The sequence below is a fragment of the Oncorhynchus gorbuscha genome, linkage group LG22, assembly GCF_021184085.1.
Source record: "Oncorhynchus gorbuscha isolate QuinsamMale2020 ecotype Even-year linkage group LG22, OgorEven_v1.0, whole genome shotgun sequence".
In the NCBI taxonomy this organism is placed as follows: domain Eukaryota; kingdom Metazoa; phylum Chordata; class Actinopteri; order Salmoniformes; family Salmonidae; genus Oncorhynchus; species Oncorhynchus gorbuscha.
The window spans coordinates 36612117-36636193 of record NC_060194.1 but is presented as its reverse complement, the minus strand read 5'-3'; the positions used below and the strand labels follow the sequence as shown (position 1 = coordinate 36636193).

The following is a 24077-nucleotide window of genomic DNA, read 5'->3' as shown; positions in this document are numbered from 1 at the left end:
ATACCGCTCAGGAAGGAGACGCGTTCTGTCTCCTAGAGACTAATGTACTTTGGTGCGAAAAGTGGAAATGAATCCCAGAACAACAGCAAAGGACGTTGTGAAGATGCTGGAGCAAACGAGTACAAAAGTATCTATATCCACAGTAAAACAAGTCCTATATCGACATAACCTGAAAGGCTGCCCAGCAAGGAAGAAGCCACTGCTCCAAAACCGCCATAAAAAAGCCAGACTACAGTTTGTAACTGCACATGGGGACAAAGATCGTACTTTTGGAGAAATGTCCTCTGTTCTGATGACACAAAAATAGAACTGTTGGACATAATGACCATTGTTATGTTTGGAGGAAAAGGGGGATGCTTACAAGCCGAAGAACACCATCCCAACCGTGAAGCACACTGTGGCAGCATCATGTTGTGGGGGTGCATTGCTGCAGGAGGGACTGGTGCACATCACAAAATAGATTGCATCATGAGGTAGGAAAATTATGGGGATATATTGAAGCAACATCTCAAGACATCAGTCAGGAAGTTAAAAGCTTGGTTGCAAATGGGTCTTCCAAATGGACAATGACCCCAAGCATACTTCCAAAGTTGTGGCAAAATGGCTTAAGGACAAGGTATTGGAGTGACCATGACAAAGCCCTGACCTCAATCCCATAGAAAATATGTGGGCAGAACTGAAAAGTCATGTGCGAGCAAGGAGGCCTACAAACCTGACTCAGTTACACCAGCTCTGTCAGGAGGAATGATCCAAAATGCATCCAACTTATTTTGGGAAGCTTGTGGAAGGCTACCTGAAATGTTTGACCCAAGTTAAATAATTTAAAGGCAATGCTACCAAATACTAATTGGAGTGTGTGTAAACTTCTGACCCACTGGGAATGTGATGAAAGAAATAAAAGCTGAAATAAATCATTTTCTCTAGGATCACCACTTTATTTTAAGAATGTGAAATGTCAGAATAACATTTCACATTCTTAAAATAAAGTGGTGATCCTAACTGACCTAAGACAGGCAATTTTTACCAGCATTAATTGTCAGGAATTGTGAAAAACTGAGTTTAAACGTATTTGGCTAAAGTGTATGTAAACTTCCAACTTCAAATGTTTGTGCACTGGGGATGTGATTGGGTTTTTAATTGATGCCACGACAAAGAAAAATGGTACCTTGCAAAAACAAACATTTTAATTAAATATGTTGTCATAGACATTCCCTTACATTAGCATTTGAATTTGTTCAATGTGCATTAAAGGGAAATGTCTAATGTTTTCAACTGCATATTCATCATCTGCAGCACCACCCCAACATTAACATATGTGATAATTGTGCATTATTTAGGTTTTGTAGTAAAACAGATAGAGGAAGATAAGTGTTTCCAATGACATCATTGGTGTGCATCATGTGATTTTAATGAATTATGAGGAGGCATTTGGGCTGCAGGAAGCCTAGTGGTTAGAACGTTGGACTTGTAACCGAAAGGTTGCAAGATTGATTAAATCGCGAGCTGACAAGGTAAAAATGTGTTGTTCTGCCCCTGAACAAGGCAGTTAACCCATTGTTCCTAGGCCTTCATTGGAAATAAGAATTTGTTCATAACTGACTTGCCTAGTTAAATAAAGGTAAATACAATAATGAATTGCCTACTAGTTGTCTACTAATTGGTTGATGATGTCATTGGAAACACTTATCTTCCTCTATCTTTTAAATATAAAACAAAGAAACAGCCATTATCAAATATGTTGATGTTAGGGTAGTGCTGGAGATGATGAAAGTGTAGTTTTGAAATTACCCTTTAACATCTGTGTCGCAAACTCTTGTAATGCATGATTATGCCACTAGGTGGAGCATGATTAGGCCACTAGGTGGAGAATGCTTATGTCACAAGGTGGAGCATGATTATGTCACTAGGTGGAGCATGCTTATGTCACTAGGTGGAGCAAGATTATACACTAGGTTTAGCATGATAATGCCACTAGGCAGAGCATGGTTATACACTAGGTGGAGCATGCTTATGTCACTAGGTGGAGCATGATTATGCCACTAGGTGGAGCATGGTTATACACCAGGTGGAGCATGATTATGTCACTAGGTGGAGCATGATAATGCTACTAGGTGGAGCATGTGTATGCCACTAGGCGGAGCATGGTTATACACTAGGTGGAGCATGATTATAGACTAGGTGGAGCATGGTAAAGCCACTAGGTGGAGAATAATAATGCCACTAGGTGGAGCATGTTAATGCCACTAGGTGGAGCATGGTTATACACTAGGTGGAGCATGATTATGCACTAGGTGGAGAATGATAATGCTACTAGGTGGAGCATGGTAATGCCACTAGGTGGAGAATGATAATGCACTAGGTGGAGCATGATTATGCCACTAGGTGGAGAATGATAATGCTACTAGGTGGAGCATGGTAATGCCACTTGGTGGAGAATGATAATGCTACTAGGTGGAGCATGGTAATGCCACTAGGTGGAGAATGATAATGCTACTAGGTGGAGCATGGTAATGCCACTAGGTGGAGAATGATAATGCTACTATGTGGAGCATGGTAATGCCACTAGGTGGAGAATGATAATGCACTAGGTGGAGCATGATTATGCCACTAGGCGGAGCATGGTTATACACTAGGTGGAGCATGATTATGCACTAGGTGGAGCATGGTAATGCCACTAGGTGGAGAATGATAATGCTACTAGGTGGAGCATGGTAATGCCACTAGGTGGAGAATGATAATGCTACTAGGTGGAGCATGATTATGCCACTAGGCGGAGCATGGTTATACACTAGGTGGAGCATGATTATGCACTAGGTGGAGCATGGTAATGCCACTAGGTGGAGAATGATAATGCTACTAGGTGGAGCATGGTAATGCCACTAGGTGGAGAATGATAATGCTACTAGGTGGAGCATGGTAATGCCACTAGGTGGAGAATGATAATGCACTAGGTGGAGCATGGTAATGGTTATACACTAGGTGGAGCATGATTATGCACTAGGTGGAGCATGGTAATGCCACTAGGTGGAGAATGGTAATGCCACTAGGTGGAGAATGATAATGCACTAGGTGGAGCATGATTATGCACTAGGTGGAGCATGGTAACGTCACTAGGTGGAGAATGATAATGGCACTAGGTGGAGCATGATAATGCCACTAGGTGGAGCATGACACTGCCAATCGGTGGAGCATGGTAATGCCACTAGGTGGAGCATGGTAATGCCACTAGGTGGAGCATGGTAATGCCACTCGGTGGAGAATGATAATGCCATTAGGTGGAGCATGGTAATGCCACTAGGTGGAGCATGGTAATGTCACTCGGTGGAGCATGGTAATGTCACTCGGTGGAGCATGGTAATGCCACTAGGTGGAGAATGATAATGCCATTAGGTGGAGCATGGTAATGCCACTAGGTGGAGCATGGTAATGTCACTAGGTGGAGCATGGTAATGCCACTAGGTGGAGCATGGTAATGCCACTAGGTGGAGCATGATAATGCCACTAGGTGGAGCATGGTAATGCCACTAGGTGGAGCATGGTAGAATGTAATGCACTAGGTGGAGCATGGTAATGTCACTCGGTGGAGCATGGTAATGCCACTCGGTGGAGCATGGTAATGCCACTAGGTGGAGCATGGTAATGCCACTAGGTGGAGCATGATAATGCCACTAGGTGGAGCATGGTAATGTCACTCGGTGGAGCATGGTAATGCTATTAGGTGGAGCATGGTAATGCCACTAGGTGGAGCATGGTAATGCCACTAGGTGGAGCATGATAATGCCACTCGGTGGAGCATGGTAATGCTATTAGGTGGAGCATGGTAATGCCACTAGGTGGAGCATGGTAATGCCACTAGGTGGAGCATGGTAATGCCACTAGGTGAGGCATGGTAATGCCACTAGGTGGAGCATGGTAATGCCACTAGGTGGAGCATGGTAATGCCACTAGGTGGAGCATGGTAATGCCACTAGGTGGAGCATGGTAATGTCACTAGGTGGAGCATGGTAATGCCACTAGGTGGAGCATGTTAATGCCACTAGGTGGAGCATGGTAATGCCACTAGGTGGAGCATGGTAATGTCACTAGGTGGAGCATGGTAATGCCACTAGGTGGAGCATGGTAATGCCACTCGGTGGAGCATGGTAATGTCACTAGGTGGAGCATGGTAATGCCACTCGGTGGAGCATGGTAATGCCACTAGGTGGAGCATGGTAATGTCACTAGGTGGAGCATGGTAATGCCACTAGGTGGAGGGTAATGCCACTAGGTGGAGCATGGTAATGCCACTAGGTGGAGCATGGTAATGCCACTAGGTGGAGCATGGTAATGCCACTAGGTGGAGCATGGTAATGCCACTAGGTGGAGCATGGTAATGCCACTAGGTGGAGCATGGTAATGTCACTAGGTGGAGCATGGTAATGCCACTAGGTGGAGCATGATAATGCCACTAGGTGGAGCATGATAATGCCACTAGGTGGAGCATGGTAATGTCACTCGGTGGAGCATGGTAATGCCAATAGGTGGAGCATGGTAATGTCACTAGGTGGAGCATGGTAATGCCACTAGGTGGAGCATGGTAATGTCACTAGGTGGAGCATGGTAATGTCACTAGGTGGAGCATGGTAATGCCACTAGGTGGAGCATGGTAATGTCACTAGGTGGAGCATGTGGAGCATGGTAATGCCACTAGGTGGAGCATGGTAATGTCACTAGGTGGAGCATGGTAATGCCACTAGGTGGAGCATGGTAATGCCACTAGGTGGAGCATGGTAATGCCACTAGGTGGAGCATGGTAATGCCACTAGGTGGAGCATGGTAATGTCACTCGGTGGAGCATGGTAATGCCACTAGGTGGAGCATGGTAATGTCACTAGGTGGAGCATGGTAATGCCACTAGGTGGAGCATGATAATGCCACTAGGTGGAGCATGATAATGCCACTAGGTGGAGCATGGTAATGTCACTCGGTGGAGCATGGTAATGCCACTAGGTGGAGCATGGTAATGCCACTAGGTGGAGCATGGTAATGTCACTAGGTGGAGCATGGTAATGCCACTAGGTGGAGCATGGTAATGCCACTAGGTGGAGCATGGTAATGTCACTAGGTGGAGCATGGTAATGTCACTAGGTGGAGCATGGTAATGCCACTAGGTGGAGCATGGTAATGTCACTAGGTGGAGCATGATAATGCCACTAGGTGGAGCATGATAATGCCACTAGGTGGGGCATGGTAATGTCACTCGGTGGAGCATGGTAATGCCACTAGGTGGAGCATGGTAATGTCACTAGGTGGAGCATGGTAATGCCACTAGGTGGAGCATGATAATGCCACTAGGTGGAGCATGATAATGCCACTAGGTGGAGCATGGTAATGTCACTAGGTGGAGCATGGTAATGCCACTAGGTGGAGCATGGTAATGCCACTAGGTGGAGCATGGTAATGCCACTCGGTGGAGCATGGTAATGCTATTAGGTGGAGTTGAGTGAAAGAAAGAACAGAGCTACAGGGTAAAGGCAAGGTACCTACCATCACAGTCTCCAAGATGGGAGAAGTTGCCGTACTCACTGTCTTGTTGAAAAGGAAGCCTGTAATAGAACAAACATAACAGATTATCAGACTGACATCTACAGTTGAACACACAATCAATTGGATGAAGCTATAGGGAGCTGTATCACCTTGTGCCTGGTCTGAGGAAGGAGCAGGTGCTGCCTCTGGTCCAGCCACAGTAGGGATCTCTGGAGGTCAGACAGCTCCTATACACACACACACACATGGAGATCTGATCAGCCTGATGGAGATGGTTGAGATGGTCTGTGTGTGTGTGTGTTTTACTCACTTCATGCAGCGTGAGTGTAGGTGGCAGCGTGCTGTGGGCAGTCTGACCAGACAGGAAGTGAAGGCCAGCAGCAGAGTGTGACTTGGACGATCCAGAGACAGAAACAACAACTGTCTGGCCTGGACAGAGTCCTCTCCACATCTAGTGACAGAGAGAGGGATGGAGATGGGGAGGGATAGATGGAGGGATGGATGGATGGATGAAAGGAGAGAGGGATGTAAGGAAGGAGAGAGGGGTGAAAGGAGAGAGGAAAGAGGTAGGGAGAGAGCAGGAGAGAGGCAGTGGGAGAGAGAGAGAGAGAGAGAGAGAGAGAGAGAGAGAGAGAGAGAGAGAGAGAGAGAGAGAGAGAGAGAGGAGGGAGGGAGGGGGGGGGGGAGGGGGACAGGAGGGAGGGAAGGAGGGAGAGGGAGATGGGGTGGGATAGATTGAGGGAGGAGGAGGGATGGAAGGAGACAGGGGGAGAGGGATAGAAGGAGTGAGGAAAGAGGGGGGAGGGATAGAGAGATAGAGGGAGAGAGGGAGGGATAGAGGGAGGGGTGAGGGGGAGAGATAAAGGAAGGAGAGAGGGTGAGAGGGATGAAGGAGAGATAGAGACAGATACAGAGAGACAGAGAAAAAGAGATCCTTAGAGTATTTTCATTGATTTCTATTGTTACAACAGAGAAATGTAGGGATTCACATCAGGGTGATCACATCAGAGAGACTTTGAAAACAATGCAGCAACAAGCATTGTGAGTAGAACAGTTAATCTCCTCAATAATGACCTGACAAAACACCGGACTGCAGCGAACACAAGGGATCGTGGCCAATCTCCCTTCTTGTACTCACTTCTCAGGGTTGAATCCCTCCACCTCCTCCAGAAACACACTGCTGTGTGTGGGAGAGTTTTCTCCGCTGGGGAGGATGAGGAATTTCAGGACGGTCCCTCGTGTGGAGCCCAGGAACAACACTGTATGGTTCCTATGGGGACCAGCCTCTGTGTCCACCACCATTGCGGTCAACTGGTACCTGGAGAGCGAGACCGACGGAGAGAGAGAAATAGAGAGAGAGAGAGAGAGAGAGAGAGAGAGAGAGAGAGAGAGAGAGAGAGAGAGAGAGAGAGAGAGAGAGAGAGAGAGAGAGAGAGAGAGAGAGAGAGAGAGAGAGGAGAGGGAGGGAGGGAGGGAGGGGGAGGGAGGGAGGGAGGGAGGGAGGGAGGGAGCTCAATTTCAGAATTTAGGGCAAACAGTGAAAAATCAGTGGTAGCCATGGGTATCCTTAGGCATACCTGCCCATAGTCTTGACAACCCAAGGTCTGTGCCCAACCAAGGGTATGGTCTCGTCCATCAAGGGATGAGTCTTTACAAAGTTCAGCACTTCATCCGGCAGAGACTTAGATGAGCTGAACGGAGACCCCTGCACCGCACAGCCACCCGGCCTACAGAGAGAGGAGACGGTCCAAAAAAGGATCAGAATTAGGAAGAACCAGTCAGTTACACAATCAATATCAGTACAAGTCAATGTACTGCATACCTGGGTTTGGGCACAAGCTCATCAGGCACGGGTGTCCAGATGGATTCTGGAGATTTCTGCTCCTTGAATCTTCCCTCAAACACCCTGGCCAACTGCTGCATGTCAAACACACACACTGCAGACCCCGGGATACTGAGAGAGAGAGAGAGAGAGAGAGAGAGAGAGAGAGAGAGAGAGAGAGAGAGAGAGAGAGAGAGAGAGAGAGAGAGAGAGAGAGAGAGAGAGAGAGAGAGATGGAAGGAGGGAGGGAGGGAGGGAGGGAGGGAGGGAAAGAGGGTAAGATGATTAAATACGTATCAGAAAATGGGGGGGGGGTGCATTCATGTATCACTGGGTGCGTGTGTACACGTGTGTGTGTACCTGTTGGGTGGTGTCGAGAACAGTCCCAGTATGACGTCTCTGCCGTTCATGTTGAGTATGGGGCTGGTGGCGTGGAGCAGGTTGAAATAGAAGTGGGAGTCTCCTGGGACAGAACAGTTCAGTCTGGCCTTCAGGAACGATGTCCACTGTTTCTCCAACACCCTCTGAGAGCCCCCCATGTCCCCCTTACACACCCGCGCCACACGAGATACCATCACCTGCACACACACACACACACACAATAAGAGGCAATGCACTGTATAATGTGCAAACCCATGGATTCTGTCCACCTTATCCCCTCAAGGAGGTGGAATTCCGTTTGTGTGTGTGTGTGTGTGTGTGTGTGTGTGTGTGTGTGTGTGTGTGTGTGTGTGTGTGTGTGTGTGTGTGTGTGTGTGTGTGTGTGTGTGTGTGTGTGTGTGTGCGTGCGTGCGTGTGTGTGTGTGTTTGTGTGCGTGCGTGCGTGTGTGTGCGTGCGTGTGTGCGTACGTGCATGTGTGTGTGTACCTTCTCTAGGTGATGGAACTCCATGGCCATTTCTCTGAAGAAGAAGTAGACGTGAGGCCCCCACTCAACTGCACTCACAAAGAAGGGTTCTGAGAGACAGAACAGGGATATGCCATTACACACACATACAAGCACACACATACAAACCGTTACACACAGACACACACACACACACACCCCTTCCACACATATTACAGATGAATCCCTCAGGGAGCGCACCAACACAGCTCCATATTTACACCTCTGTACCAGTAAGCAGCACATCAATATGGTCGCCGCTCTCTGGGGTCAGCCATTAAGCTTTCATGTCCGGTTTAATTTATCATCAGTGCCAAGGACAGAGCAGTTATTTATTCATCTCTGTCTCTGTCTCTGACCTCCAGGGTTCCACACTATGTTTTACTCTGAAGGAGATTTTATGTCCTAGATCCGTTGGTCTTGTCCTCTCTGATTTGACAGAAAACAGTACATCTAACCTAGCACCTACAGCAGGTTAACCAACTGGCAGGCTGCAGGCCGAATTTGGCCCCCGGGTGGTTATATTTACATGTTTTATTAAAATAATAATAAACATTGTTGGACATAAAATAGTGTATAAACACATATTTTCCCGTGTATTCCCACGCATAATAGACAGAGACATGTAGTACAGTGCCTTGAGAAAGTATTCATACCCCTGGACTTTTTCAACATTTTCTTGATTACATTTAGATTAGTTATTTTTGTCACTGGCCTACACAAAATTCACCCAACTTACTGTGGGAAGCTTGTGGAAGGCTACCCGAAACGTTGGACCCAAGTTAAACTATTTAAAGGCAATGCTACCAATGTTAAAATGGAATCATATTTTCATACATTTTCTCAAATTAATTATGAAATTAAATGAAAATCTGAAATGTCTTGAGTGAATAAGTATTGAACCCCTTTGTTATGTTAACCGTACATAAGTTCAGGAATAAAAATGTGCTTAACAAGTCACATAATAAATTGCATGGACTCACTCTGTGTGTAATAATAGTGTTTAACATGATTTTTGAATGAATGGCTCATCTCTGTACTCCTCCGTTGAGCAGTGCATTTCAACCACAGATAAAACCGCAAAGACCAGGGAGGTTTTCCAGTGCCTCACAATGAAGAGAAGCTACTGATAGATGGGTCAAAATAATAAAGCAGACATTGAATATTCCTTTGAGCATGGTGAAGTTATTAATTACATAAAGATACAGGCGTCCTTCCTAACTCAGTTGCCGGAGAGGAAGGAAACCGCTCAGGGAACTCAGCAAGAGGCCAAAGGTGACTTTAAAGCGGTTACAGCGTTTAATGGCTGTGATAGGAGAAAAAGGAGGATGGATCAACAACATTGTAGTTACTCCACACTGCTAACCTAAATTACAGAGTGGAAGCTTGAGCAGAAAAAAACTATTCAAAAACATGCATCCTGTTAGCAGCAAGGCACTAAAGTAGTACTTGTGGCAAAGCAGGTAGCTTTTTCTACTGAATACAAAGGTTTATGTTTGGGGGAAATCCGAGAGAAACCCTGGTTCACTCTGCTTTCCTCCAGACACTGGGAGATGAATTCACCTTTCAGCAGGACAATAACCTAAAACACAAGGCCAAATATACCCTGGCGTTCCTTACCAAGAAGACACTGAATATTTCTGAGTGGTAGTTTTGACTTAAATCTGCTTGAAAATCTATGGCAAGACCTGAAAATGGTTGTCTAGCAATGATCAACAACCAATTTTAAAGAACTTTCAGAATTTTAAATTAATAATTGGCAAATGTTTGGCACATTCCAGGTGTAAAAAGCCCTTAGAGATTTACCTAGAAAAACATACAGCTGTAATCTCTGCTAAAGGTGCTTCTACAAAATATTGACTCAGGGATGTGAATACTTATAGTTGAAGTCGGAAGTTTACATACACTTAGGTTGGACTCATTAAAACTCCTTTTTCAACCACTACACAAATTTCTTGTTAACAAACTATAGTTTTGGCAAATCGATTAGGATTATCTACTTTGTGCATGACACCAGTAATTCTTCCAACAATTGTTTATAGACAGATTATTTCATTTATAATTCACTGTATCACAATTCCAGTGGGTCAGAAGTTTACTGTGCCTTTAAACAGCTTGGAATTGGAATTCCAGAAAATTAGGTCATGGCTTTAGAAGCTTCTGATAGGTTAATTGACATAATTTGAGTAAATTGGAGGTGTACCTGAGGATGTATTTCAAGGCCAACCTTCAAACCCAGTGGCTCTTTGCTTGACATCATGGGAAAATCAAAAGAAATCAGCCAAGACCTCAGATATTTTTTTTGTAGACCTCCACCAGTCTAGTTCATCCTTGGGAGCAATTTCCAAACGCCGGAAGGTACCACGGTCATCTGTACAAACAATAGTACGCAAGTATAAACTCCGTGGGACCACGCGGCCATCATACCGCTCAGGAAGGAGATGCGTTCTTTCTACTAGAGATGAACACACTTTGGTGCAAAAAGTGCAAATCAATCCCAGAACAACAGCAAAGGACCTTGTGAAGATGCTGGAGGAAACGAGTACAAAAGTATCTATATCCACAGTAAAACGAATCCCTATATCGACATAACCTGAAAGGCCACTCAGCAAGGAAGAAGCCACTGCTCCAAAACCGACATAAAAAAGCCAGACTATGGTTTTGCAACTGCACATGGGGACAAAGATCGTACTTTTAGATAAATGTCCTCTGTTTTGATGAAACAAAAATAGAACTGTTGGCCATAATGACCATCGCTAAGTTTGGAGGAAAAAGGGGGAGGCATGCAAGCCAAAACACGCCATCCCAACCGTGAAGCACACTGTGGCAGCATTATGTTGTGTGTGTGCATTGCTGCAGGAGGGACTGGTGCACTTCACAAAATAGATGACATCATGAGGAAGGACACTTATGTGGATATATTGAAGCAACATCTCAAGACATCAGTCTGGAAGTTAAAGCTTAGTCGCAAATGGGTCTTCCAAATGGACAGTGACTCCAAGCATACTTCCAAAGTTGTGGCAAAATGGCTTAAGGACAACAAAGGCAAGATATTGGAGTGGCAATCACCAAGCCCTGATCTCAATCCTATAGAAAATGTGTGGGCAGAACTGAAAAAGCTTGTGCGAGCAAGGAGGCCTACAAACCTGACTCAGTTACAACAGTTATGTCAGGAGGAATGGGCCAAAATTCACCCAACTTATTGTGGGAAGCTTGTGGAAGGCTACCCGAAAAGTTTGACCAAAGTTAAACAATTTAAAGGAAATGCTACCAAATACTAATTGAGTGTATGTACACTTCTGACCCACTGGAAATGTGATGAAAGAAATAAAAGCTGAAATAAATAATTCTCTCTACTATTATTCTGACATTTCAAATTCTTAAAATAAAGTGGTGATCCTAACTGACCAAATACCTAAATGTATTTGGCTAAGGTGTATGTAAACTTTCGACTTCAACTGTATGTAAATTAGATATTTATGTAATTCATGTTCTATTATTTTGCTAACATTTCTAAAACATGCTTTCACTTTATTGTGTATTGTGTATAGATGAGAGAATATTTTTTTGAATTCAGACAGTAACACAACATAAAGTGGAATTAACACAACAAAATGTGGAATAAGTCAAGAGGTGTGAATACTTTCTGAAGGCTCTGTATGTGATCATATACAAATGTAAGCAAGGTTTGTATTTATTATGTTTTTGTCAGAAATGATATCAGTTTGGCCTTCTTGCGGTGAATTAATCTACATTTTTTTATTTTGTTATGTTCCGGCCCCCCAACCATCCACTCAAGAAACAATTGGCCCGCAGCTGAAGTATAGCTAGTCCATACAGCTTTAATGTGTCCACTCCTAGGATATAAGGATTTAGATAGGAAAGGTAGAGTGGTTGGGTTTAGCCCGCAGTGTTTATGTGATCTTAGCAAACATTGGGAGTTCTTCACCTGTGGAGAAGTGTTCGGCCCATTCACTCACATGCAAGCACGTCATCTCAGTGTACCTCTGAACCATTTGGAGTCGTGTTTAACAGTGCGAAGAGCGGGGCTGTCGCCTAGGCTACGATAGATCACAGCATCAATCGCCAGGAAGTCTGTTACAGTACCAGTGAAGAGACTGCCCTCTGATAGAGAGCAAGAGATAGAGGGAGAGAGAGAGAGAGAGACAACGAGCAAGAGAGAGAGACATACAGACACACAGAGAGTAAGACAGAGATAGAAAGAGAGAACACACAGAACATGTATTTATCCTGAGTACAAGCATAGTCAAGTTCCTCCTCACAGCTTCAGTCTAGATTGATTTTCCATCTGAATGATTTCCCCTGAATATTACAGTCCTAGTAAAAATACCTATGTCATTACTTCCTGATATATTGAAAAATAATGAAAGTTAGAAAGAAAGAAAGAAACTACTGTACCTGCGAACAGAGCCACGTTGGCGTGTCTGGGGTCATACGGACAACGAGCCATCCCACTGACCGTCTCTCCCACCATCTCCAAAGAGTCTCTCTGTAACACACACAATTGTCCATATGAACACGTACACACATGCCAATAAAGCTTAATTGAATTTAATTGAATAGACAGATACTCACAGTGTAGTTGGCACACAAAGGGTTGAAGGCATTGGTTCCACACACAAACAGTCCTTCATGTTGACTCAACACCACCTTGATGAAGTTACGACACTCCTCCTGAAGAAAGAGATAAGAAAGGATGAGAAATGACAGGAGAGTCAGAGAAGTACTGTAAGTGTGTGTGTGTGTGCGCATACAAGTGTGTTTATCTTTCAAACCCACTCCTCAAAGGGTTAGGCAGAGAAATACGTTTGTCATATCCATATGACAAAAGTAATCAATAAATACTCCTTAGTGTACATATATGCAACAGAGTTAAGAATATATTGAATGCTCACTCCACAGCAAGCTTGAAATGTCACTGATGGAGCCTTTTGTATGGCTCAATCGGTTTGCATGTTGTGAAGGAGGGTGGTCACGTGTGTTGTGAAGCAGAGGATGACTGGTTCGAGCCCAGTATGGGGCAGTCGGACAGCGGAGGTAGCTAAGCTGTTAGCAGTACACTGACCCCCGGTACATAGGCGCCTTCATGGCTGGAATTCAGTATGCTGAGCTGGCTGAACTAAGCCATGGCTTAGGTGAAAACAACCACTCAGGAAAGCCTCAAGGAAATTACACACAACACACTGTTCAGCTGTATCTCTGTGTTTTAAAAGGGAGGTACTGTTTAACTCTACACATCTTCTAGCACGACTCACCACAACCTTCCCTCTTTAGGAGTTCCCATGGGGTTCATCATGGGAGCTAGAAGAATCTCTCCATGTCTCTCTCTCAATTCAATTTAAGGGCTTTATTGGCATGGGAAACATATGTTAACATTGCCAAAGCAAGTGAAGTAGATAATAAACAAGAGTGAAATTAACAATAACAGTAAACATTACACTCAGAAGATCCAAAAGAATATAGACATTTCAAATGCCATATTATGGCTATATGAGTCAAGGAAGCGACTGAATTTTTCTCTCAGTCTAATGGGAAAGGAAAGGGGATACCTAGTCAGTTGTACAACTGAAATGCATCTTCGGCATTTAACCCAACCCCACAGAATCAGAGAGGTGCAGGGGGCTGCCATAATCGACATCCACGTCTTCGGCACCTCCTTGCACAAGGGCAGAACAACAGATTTTGACCGTGTCAGCTCGGTGATTCGAACCAGCAACCTTTTGGTTACTAGTCCAACACACTAGGCTACCTGCCTTCCCAGTGTGTGTACATATATTGATTATTTTAGTTGTTTTAAAGTTATCTTTGTCTCACAGTCACTAAGCATTTATATGGGTGGTGTGATACTTGAGGTTGTTTTTCTCGAAGGCAAAACCAGCGTGTGGGGCTGGTTGCAATGGCCACGTGGAGGGTTGGGATTTGAAAAACTTAGTCTGTGGCATGGAGTAGAGATTCCTGCTACGGCAGGATGTTCGGTGGAAGAACGTAGCTCAGCTGTTGCCGCTAGCATTGGGTAAAATCAGCCTCAAGTGTAGTGATATTCTTAGATTCCACTGAAAAGTGTTGTATTGCGGAATACACATACGTCGGTATTTCATTTTATGAATCCGGCGAAGAAAGGTATACCTTGAAACGTGCCGCCATTTGAGGTTAAGTGTTAGAGCGAGTTATCTCGTCATGGTCAACTTGTATCTACAATTAAAAAAAGGTTATTTTTGGATGCAAATCTCCTTTACTGAAACATGTTGTGTCTCATACTGACCAACTTAATTTAGCTTTCAGTTTTAACATATTGATTGTATTATACGCTTCTACTAAATAAATGAACAGCTTTGGCTGCTGAAGAGGGGCATTTGGAACGTTATTGTCCCGAGAACGTTCGCTCAGAGCCCGGTAACAGCTCTAGTGGTGGTGCAGCTAATGCACCATCGCGAAGGGATGAACACGTGAAGGGAGAAGGTAGGCAGATTTGATGGGAAATGTAGGAAAGAAAAATCCGGTGGGACTGCGGCTGGGGTCGCTGAGTCTGTGATGGAAAATGAAAGAGGAGTTCAAGAGGAGTTTGAAACAATGGAAAATGAAGCAGCTGTTTTCAAAGTACCCAGGATTCATAGGAAGAATTTAAAGGGTGATGAAGGTAGACATTGATAAATCAGTTGAGGATAAACAGATAGTAGAGATGGTGGGTTTTCCTCTGACGAGGATAGGGGTCATTTTACGCATCACAACAAAATAGCGAGATAAATGGGGTGGAAGGGAGGTATGGGATTGATAAAATCATTTCTGAAATTGACTAAACGGAAGAAAGTTATTTAAATTCTAAAGGAAATGGAAGAGTTCAGTCGCAGCCTTAACTCTGTAAAGAGATGTCTCTTTACTGTCTCTTTCTATGTATTTTTTTTCTCAGCCATGAGCAGTTTTAAGATTTCTTCTTTAAACGTAAATGGGGCGACAGTATGACTTAATGAAGGGTAAGGGAAGTTTTCTACAAGAAACGCATAGTAATATTGAAAATGAAGTTATGTGGCAAAAGGAGTGTGTGGAGGGGAGCTGTGGTGTGTTGTCATAAAAGCTAAAAACGTGGGGGTGTGGCTATCCTGTTCTCAAAAGGGGTTTTGCCTTTGTCATATGAGGTTGAAGAGGTAGTTGAGGGGAGGTTATTAAAAGTTAGAGTGAGGTATGAAAACATCACTATGTGTTAAATAAATAAATACCATTGAGAAATGTAACACTGAGGATAATTTACTGCTTGCTGGGGATTTGAACTGCACAGTCAGTGATTAAAATAGAAACCACAAAACCTCAAGGACTTTAAAAAAATGCCTTATTGTAATGCATGAACTGTGTGATATTTGGCGGAGCCAACATGAAGGCACGGGACAGTACACATGGGCCCATGTGAGAGAGAGAGAGAGAGAGAGAGAACACCATCTCTCTGGCCAGGTTAGATAGGTTTTATTGTTTTGAGCATCAATCTCAGGTCTGTAAATCAAGTGTAATAATCCCAGTGGGATTTTCTGATGTTTGTTTAACAAATCAAATGAAATTGTATTAGTCACATGCGCCGAATACAACAGCATAGCGAGAGTGAGTCATTTTTCGCATCACAACAAAATAGCAAGACCTTACAGTGAAATGCTTCCTTACAAGCCCCTAACCAAAAGTGCAGTTAAAACAAATATATGGCTAAGAATAAGAGATAAAAGTAACAAGTAATTAAAGAGCAGCAGTAAAATAACAATATACAGAGGGGTACTGGTTAGGTGAGGTAGTATGTACATGTAGGTAGAGTTATTAAAGTGTTCTAAGGGGTACCGGTTAGGTGAGGTAGTATGTACATGTAGGTAGAGTTATTAAAGTGTTCTAAGGGGTACTGGTTAGGTGAGGTAGTATGTACATGTAGGTAGAGTTATTAAAGTGTTCTAAGGGGTACTGGTTAGGTGAGGTAGTATGTACATGTAGGTAGAGTTATTAAAGTGTTCTAAGGGGTACCGGTTAGGTGAGGTAGTATGTACATGTAGGTAGAGTTATTAAAGTGTTCTAAGGGGTACTGGTTAGGTGAGGTAGTATGTACATGTAGGTAGAGTTATTAAAGTGTTCTAAGGGGTACTGGTTAGGTGAGGTAGTATGTACATGTAGGTAGAGTTATTAAAGTGTTCTAAGGGGTACTGGTTAGGTGAGGTAGTATGTACATGTAGGTAGAGTTATTAAAGTGTTCTAAGGGGTTCTGGTTAGGTGAGGTAGTATGTACATGTAGGTAGAGTTATTAAAGTGTTCTAAGGGGTTCTGGTTAGGTGAGGTAGTATGTACATGTAGGTAGAGTTATTAAAGTGTTCTAAAGTGTACCGGTTAGGTGAGGTAGTATGTACATGTAGGTAGAGTTATTAAAGTGTTCTAAGGGGTACCGGTTAGGTGAGGTAGTATGTACATGTAGGTAGAGTTATTAAAGTGTTCTAAGGGGTTCTGGTTAGGTGAGGTAGTATGTACATGTAGGTAGAGTTATTAAAGTGTTCTAAGGGGTTCTGGTTAGGTGAGGTAGTATGTACATGTAGGTAGAGTTATTAAAGTGTTCTAAAGGGTACCGGTTAGGTGAGGTAGTATGTACATGTAGGTAGAGTTATTAAAGTGTTCTAAGGGGTACCGGTTAGGTGAGGTAGTATGTACATGTAGGTAGAGTTATTAAAGTGTTCTAAGGGGTACTGGTTAGGTGAGGTAGTATGTACATGTAGGTAGAGTTATTAAAGTGTTCTAACGGGTACTGGTTAGGTGAGGTAGTATGTACATGTAGGTAGAGTTATTAAAGTGTTCTAAGGGGTTCTGGTTAGGTGAGGTAGTATGTACATGTAGGTAGAGTTATTAAAGTGTTCTAAAGGGTACCGGTTAGGTGAGGTAGTATGTACATGTAGGTAGAGTTATTAAAGTGTTCTAAGGGGTACTGGTTAGGTGAGGTAGTATGTACATGTAGGTAGAGTTATTAAAGTGTTCTAAGGGGTACTGGTTAGGTGAGGTAGTATGTACATGTAGGTAGAGTTATTAAAGTGTTCTAAGGGGTACCGGTTAGGTGAGGTAGTATGTACATGTAGGTAGAGTTATTAAAGTGTTCTAAGGGGTACCGGTTAGGTGAGGTAGTATGTACATGTAGGTAGAGTTATTAAAGTGTTCTAAGGGGTACCGGTTAGGTGAGGTAGTATGTACATGTAGGTAGAGTTATTAAAGTGTTCTAAGGGGTACCGGTTAGGTGAGGTAGTATGTACATGTAGGTAGAGTTATTAAAGTGTTCTAAGGGGTACTGGTTAGGTGAGGTAGTATGTACATGTAGGTAGAGTTATTAAAGTGTTCTAAGGGGTACTGGTTAGGTGAGGTAGTATGTACATGTAGGTAGAGTTATTAAAGTGTTCTAAGGGGTACTGGTTAGGTGAGGTAGTATGTACATGTAGGTAGAGTTATTAAAGTGTTCTAAGGGGTACTGGTTAGGTGAGGTAGTATGTACATGTAGGTAGAGTTATTAAAGTGTTCTAAGGGGTTCTGGTTAGGTGAGGTAGTATGTACATGTAGGTAAAGTTATTAAAGTGTTCTAAGGGGTACCGGTTAGGTGAGGTAGTATGTACATGTAGGTAGAGTTATTAAAGTGTTCTAAGGGGTACTGGTTAGGTGAGGTAGTATGTACATGTAGGTAGAGTTATTAAAGTGTTCTAAGGGGTACTGGTTAGGTGAGGTAGTATGTACATGTAGGTAGAGTTATTAAAGTGTTCTAAGGGGTACTGGTTAGGTGAGGTAGTATGTACATGTAGGTAGAGTTATTAAAGTGTTCTAAGGGGTACTGGTTAGGTGAGGTAGTATGTTCATGTAGGTAGAGTTATTAAAGTGTTCTAAGGGGTACTGGTTAGGTGAGGTAGTATGTACATGTAGGTAGAGTTATTACAGTTACTATGCATAGACGACAACAGAGAGTAGCAGTGGTATGGAGGGGGGGGGGGCGGCAATGCAAATAGTCTGGTTAGCCATTTGACTAGATGTTCAGGAGTCTTATGGCTTGGGTTAGAAGCTGTTTAGAAGCCTTTTGGACCTAGACTTGGCGAGTCTTTAACAATTTTAGAGGTCCTGGTTGGCAGGAAGCTTGGCCCCAGGGATGTACTGGGCTGTTTGCACTACCCTCTGTAGTGCCTTGCGGTCGGAGGCCCAGCAGTCCTACTGTGTTCCCGGCAGGCAGATAGGGGACAATATTCCCTGGTCTAATTTGAATTGATCAGGAAAAGGCATTTGACCGAGTTGAACATCAATACTTATGGCCACTTTTGAGGCATTTGGTTTCAGCTCTGGTTTTATTGCCATTATCAGGGTGCTATATGGTGACATTGAATGTGTGCTGAAATTTAACGGTGGCTTGAGCGCTCCTTTTAAAGTATGTAGAGATTTTAGGCAGGGGTGTTCTTTGTCAGGAATGATATATGCAACCATTATAGAGCCACTACTAAATAGCATTAGACATCACATTGAAGGATACTCCTCCTATTCGTCTCAGCCTATGCTGATGCTATTGTAGTGAAAAATCAGGCAGAGGTGGATAGTTTGAGTCTCATGTTTTTTTTCACCTTTATTTAACCAGGTAGGCTAGTTGAGAACAAGTTCTCATTTGCAACTGCGACCTGGCCAAGATAAAGGACAGCAGTTCGACACATACAACAACACAGAGTTACACATGGAATAAACAAACATCCAGTCAATAATAGGGTAGAAAAAATACAAGTCTATATACAGTGAGTGCAAATGAGGTAAGATAAGGAAGGTAAAGGCAATAAATAGGCCATGGTGGTGAAGTAATTACAATAAAGCACGTAGAGATACTGGGGTGCAAAGGAGCAAGATAAATAAATAAATACAGTATGGGGATGAGGTTGGATGGGCTGTTTACAGGTGCAGTAATCTGTGAGCTGCTCTGACAGCTGGTTCTTAAAGCTAGTGAGGGAGATAAGAGTCTCCAGCTTCAGTGGTTTTTGCAGTTCGTTCCAGTCATTGGCCGCCGAGAACTGAAAGGAGAGGCGGCCGAAGGAGGAATTGGCTTTGGGGATGACCAGTGAGATATACCTGCTGGAGCGCATGCAACAGGTGGATGCTGCTATGGTGACCAGTGAACTGAGATAAGGATGGGCTTTACCTAGCAGAGACTTGTAGATGACCTGGAGCCAGTGGGTTTGGCGACGAGTATGAAGCGATGGCCAGCCAACGAGAGCGTACAGGTCGCAGTGGTGGGTAATATATGGGGCTTTGGTGACAAAACGGATGGCACTGTGATAGACTGCATCCAATTTGTTGAGTAGAATGTTGGAGGCTATTTTATAAATGACATCACCGAAGTCGAGGATCGGTAGGACGGTCAGTTTTACGAGGGTATGTTTGGCAGCATCAGTGAAGGATCCTTTATTGCTAAATAGGAAGCCGATTCTAGATTTAATGTTAGATTGGAGATGCTTAATGTGAGTCTGGAAGGAGAATTGGTTGATCGGTTTAGGGGAATATCCTCTGCAAAGGTATATTGCGGAAAAAAAGTTTTACAGATTTGAAAATGGTCTGAAGGGATCATTGCTTTGCCAGGGGTGGGGGGGGCTGGAATGGTGTAAGGGAGGTTTTAAGTATCTTGGAGTGTACCTAGGGGATGAGGGGACAATGGAAACAAATTGGAATGGGGTGCTTGAAATGGTGGAAGGGAGGATGAGGAGATGGCTGTGGTTGTTATCTCGTATGTCATGCAGGGGGCGCACTATTATTGTTAACAATGTGGTTGCCTCTGCACCGTGACGTCGGTTGTCATGTTTAGAGCCACCATCTGGCCTTCTGGCTAAGACACAGGCGATTATTGTAGATTTATTTTGAGATAAATATCATTGGGTTCCGCAAAGTGTTTTGTATTTGTCAAAAGAGGAGGGGGGGACAAGGTCTTCTACATCTTGCTAGGAGGGCTGCTGCTTTCCGGGTTTTAGTTTATTCAAAGGTTGCTTTATGGACCGGAAAATGTGGTTTGGAGATGGGTGGCAGGTCCTGTATTACAGCAGGTCGGGGGATTAGGTTTAAAGAAGGATTTATTTTAGGTTGATAGTAGCCAGATTTCAAGGGGGGGGAGGGGTACCTTCATTTTACAGAGGCCTTAGGGTTTGGAGCATAATAACGGAGTTGAGAGGGTTGGAAGAGGTGGGTTTGGATGAGGTGAACGGGAAAGACTTATGTCAAGGATTTGAATAAAGATCAATTGAAGAATAGAAAAGACACTCCTTGGAGGGTAAAACTGGGCATTGGTGACAAGGTAAAGCCAACATGCAATAGAGGGTTTTGCATGGCATCATTGCAGTCAATGTTTTTGTATCTGTTATTAACTCAGATATTGGTGTCCAGATAGATGTCCTTTTTTGTAACATAAGATAAACAATTTTTCACTGTTTTATGGAGTGTGAGAGGATAAAGCCTCTTTGAAATACTGTAGTCTTTGTTTACAGCTGTAGGGGAGATTTTCAATAACACTGTTTTATAGAGTGTGAGAGGATAAAGCCTCTTTGAAATACTGTAGTCTTTGTTTACAGCTGTAGGGGAGATTTTCAATAACACTGTTTTATAGAGTGTGAGAGGATAAAGCCTCTTTGAAATACTGTAGTCTTTGTTTACAGCTGTAGGGGAGATTTTCTATAACACTGTTTTATAGAGTGTGAGAGGATAAAGCCTCTTTGAAATACTGTAGTCTTTGTTTACAGCTGTAGGGGAGATTTTCAATAACACTGTTTTTATTTTGGGGTTTCACTAAGCAACAGAAAATAAAATGTCAACTGTTAAAACATTTTTGGGGGACTGTAACAAGTGAGCGAAGAGTCGGGAAGCAAGTTCAGGGAGTGAGTGTTTTAATAAATAAACATAACACAAACAACAAACAGACATGAAACAGAAACAATGACTCCTGGGGAAGGAACCAAAGGGAGAGATATATATAGGGAAGGAACCAAAGGGAGTGACATATATAGGGAAGGAACCAAAGGGAGTGACATATATAGGGAAGGAACCAAAGGGAGGGACATATATAGGGAAGGAACCAAAGGGAGTGACATATATAGGGAAGGAACCAAAGGGAGGGACATATATAGGGAAGGAACCAAAGGGAGGGACATATATAGGGAAGGAACCAAAGGGAGGGACATATATAGGGAAGGAACCAAAGGGAGTGACATATATAGGGAAGGAACCAAAGGGAGTGACATATATAGGGAAGGAACCAAAGGGAGGGACATATATAGGGAAGGAACCAAAGGGAGGAACATATATAGGGAAGGAACCAAAGGGAGGGACATATATAGGGAAGGATCCAAAGGGAGGGACATATATAGGGAAGGAACCAAAGGGAGGGACATATATAGGGAAGGAACCAAAGGCAGGGACATATATAGGGAAGGAACCAAAGGGAGGGACATATATAGGGAAGGAACCAAAGGGAGGGACATATATAGGGAAGGAACCAAAGGCAGGGACATATATAATGAAGGAACCAAAGGGAGGGACATATATAGGGAAGGAACCAAAGGGAGGGACATATATAGGGAAGGAACCAAAGGGAGTGACATATATAGGGAAGGAAACAAAGGGAGAGACAGATATAGGGAAGGAACCAAAGGGAGGGACATATATAGGGAAGGAACCAAAGGGAGGGACAGATATAGGGAAGGAACCAAAGGGAGGGACATATATAGGGAAGGAACCAAAGGGAGGGACATATTTAGGGAAGGAAACAAAGGGAGGGACATATATAGGGAAGGAACCAAAGGGAGGGACAGATATAGGGAAGGAACCAAAGGGAGGGACAGATATAGGGAAGGAACCAAAGGGAGGGACATATATAGGGAAGGAACCAAAGGGAGGGACATATATAGGGAAGGAACCAAAGGGAGGGACATATATAGGGAAGGAACCAAAGGGAGGGACATATATAGGGAAGGAACCAAAGGGAGGGACATATATAGGGAAGGAACCAAAGGGAGGGACAGATATAGGGAAGGAACCAAAGGGAGGGACATATATAGGGAAGGAACCAAAGGGAGGGACATATATAGGGAAGGAACCAAAGGGAGGGACATATATAGGGAAGGAACCAAAGGGAGGGACATATATAGGGAAGGAACCAAAGGGAGGGACAGATATAGGGAAGGAACCAAAGGGAGGGACAGATATAGGGAAGGAACCAAAGGGAGGGACATATATAGGGAAGGAACCAAAGGGAGGGACATATATAGGGAAGGAACCAAAGGGAGGGACATATATAGGGAAGGAACCAAAGGGAGGGACAGATATAGGGAAGGAACCAAAGGGAGGGACATATATAGGGAAGGAACCAAAGGGAGGGACATATATAGGGAAGGAACCAAAGGGAGGGACATATATAGGGAAGGAACCAAAGGGAGGGACATATATAGGGAAGGAACCAAAGGGAGGGACATATATAGGGAAGGTACCAAAGGGAGGGACATATATAGGGAATGTACCAAAGGGAGGGACATATATAGGGAAGGAACCAAAGGGAGTGACATATATAGGGAAGGATCCAAAGGGAGGGACATATATAGGGAAGGATCCAAAGGGAGTGACATATATAGGGAAGGATCCAAAGGGAGGGACATATATAGGGAAGGAACCAAAGGGAGGGACATATATAGGGAAGGAACCAAAGGGAGGGACATATATAGGGAAGGATCCAAAGGGAGGGACATATATAGGGAAGGAACCAAAGGGAGGGACATATATAGGGAAGGATCCAAAGGGAGTGACATATATAGGGAAGGATCCAAAGGGAGGGACATATATATAGGGAAGGAACCAAAGGGAGGGACATATATAGGGAAGGAACCAAAGGGAGGGACATATATAGGGCAGGTAATCAAGGAGGTGATGGATTCCAGGTAATGATGGTGACAGTTGCACGCCATTATGAGCAGCCTGATGACCTAGAGGCCGGAGAGGGAGCACACGTGACAGGGACAAGCTAAGATGACCATTTTTCTGAGTAGGAAACATAAAATAGACACGCATGGGTTATGAGCAGGTTGTAAGATGTGTTTTTAAAGGATTAGTAAAAGAGAGCATAAAAGGTGATTTTGAGTTCTTCTGCCATTGTTTGAGGAGACGTGGCCTTATGAAGGAGCGGATTGTTTTGTGGAGGAGGGGGGAAAAAAATTGTCGATAAAATGAGTTGGAGCTATATCTAGGTTTTTTCTAATTTATTTTTATTTAGGAATGACACATTTGTTGCTTAATTTCTGAAAAGGCACAGTGTGCCATTATTTGTGTTCATTATTAAGTATAAAATAAATGTTTTTAAAAAACTCAAAACTCTCTGCCTGTCTTTGTCTTTCTCCACTTTTGATGTAAAAAACCTTTGATGTTGTTACTTTATCTTTTTGTTTCTTTCCCTTTCATCTGTCAACCTTAATGTCACACAACTCTTTCTCTTTCCCACGCTCTTCCTCTTTACCTTCAATCTGTCTCTCTGTCTCTCCTTTTATCTGTGACTGTTTGGTCTTCTACCTCTATTTATATATCTCAAGTGCTTACTCCACTGATCGCTCTCTCCCTTTCTCTCCCTCTCTATCACTCCCCCTCTCTCCCTATCTCCCTCTCTTCCATCCGGATTTCCATGGTCTACCCCAGGGCTGTGTGACACAGCCCTCGATTTTCTCTCTCCTCCTCCCCCACTTCTTCTCTTCCCCCTCACTCTTTCTTTCTCCCCTCTCTACCAATAAGTAAAAGTAAAATCTTTCTCTCTCGATCCTCCCTCTCTCCTTTATCTCTTAGGCCT

At 43.6% G+C, this 24077-nt stretch overlaps 1 protein-coding gene across 1 annotated transcript in view; it reads right to left on the bottom strand.

Annotated features, from left to right (window-relative positions):
- The window catches only part of LOC124009801 (semaphorin-6B-like), an 84743-nt gene that overhangs the window by 4758 nt on the left and 55908 nt on the right, over positions 1 to 24077 (bottom strand). The window contains exons 6-16 of the mRNA XM_046321978.1: positions 12830 to 12928; positions 12653 to 12743; positions 12239 to 12358; positions 8216 to 8304; positions 7709 to 7926; positions 7349 to 7480; positions 7104 to 7253; positions 6665 to 6844; positions 5837 to 5977; positions 5676 to 5753; positions 5527 to 5585 (exon numbers count right to left, since the gene is read on the bottom strand). Coding sequence (XP_046177934.1) covers positions 5527 to 5585; positions 5676 to 5753; positions 5837 to 5977; positions 6665 to 6844; positions 7104 to 7253; positions 7349 to 7480; positions 7709 to 7926; positions 8216 to 8304; positions 12239 to 12358; positions 12653 to 12743; positions 12830 to 12928 — 1357 coding nt within the window. The remainder of the gene's footprint in view (positions 1 to 5526; positions 5586 to 5675; positions 5754 to 5836; positions 5978 to 6664; positions 6845 to 7103; positions 7254 to 7348; positions 7481 to 7708; positions 7927 to 8215; positions 8305 to 12238; positions 12359 to 12652; positions 12744 to 12829; positions 12929 to 24077) is intronic.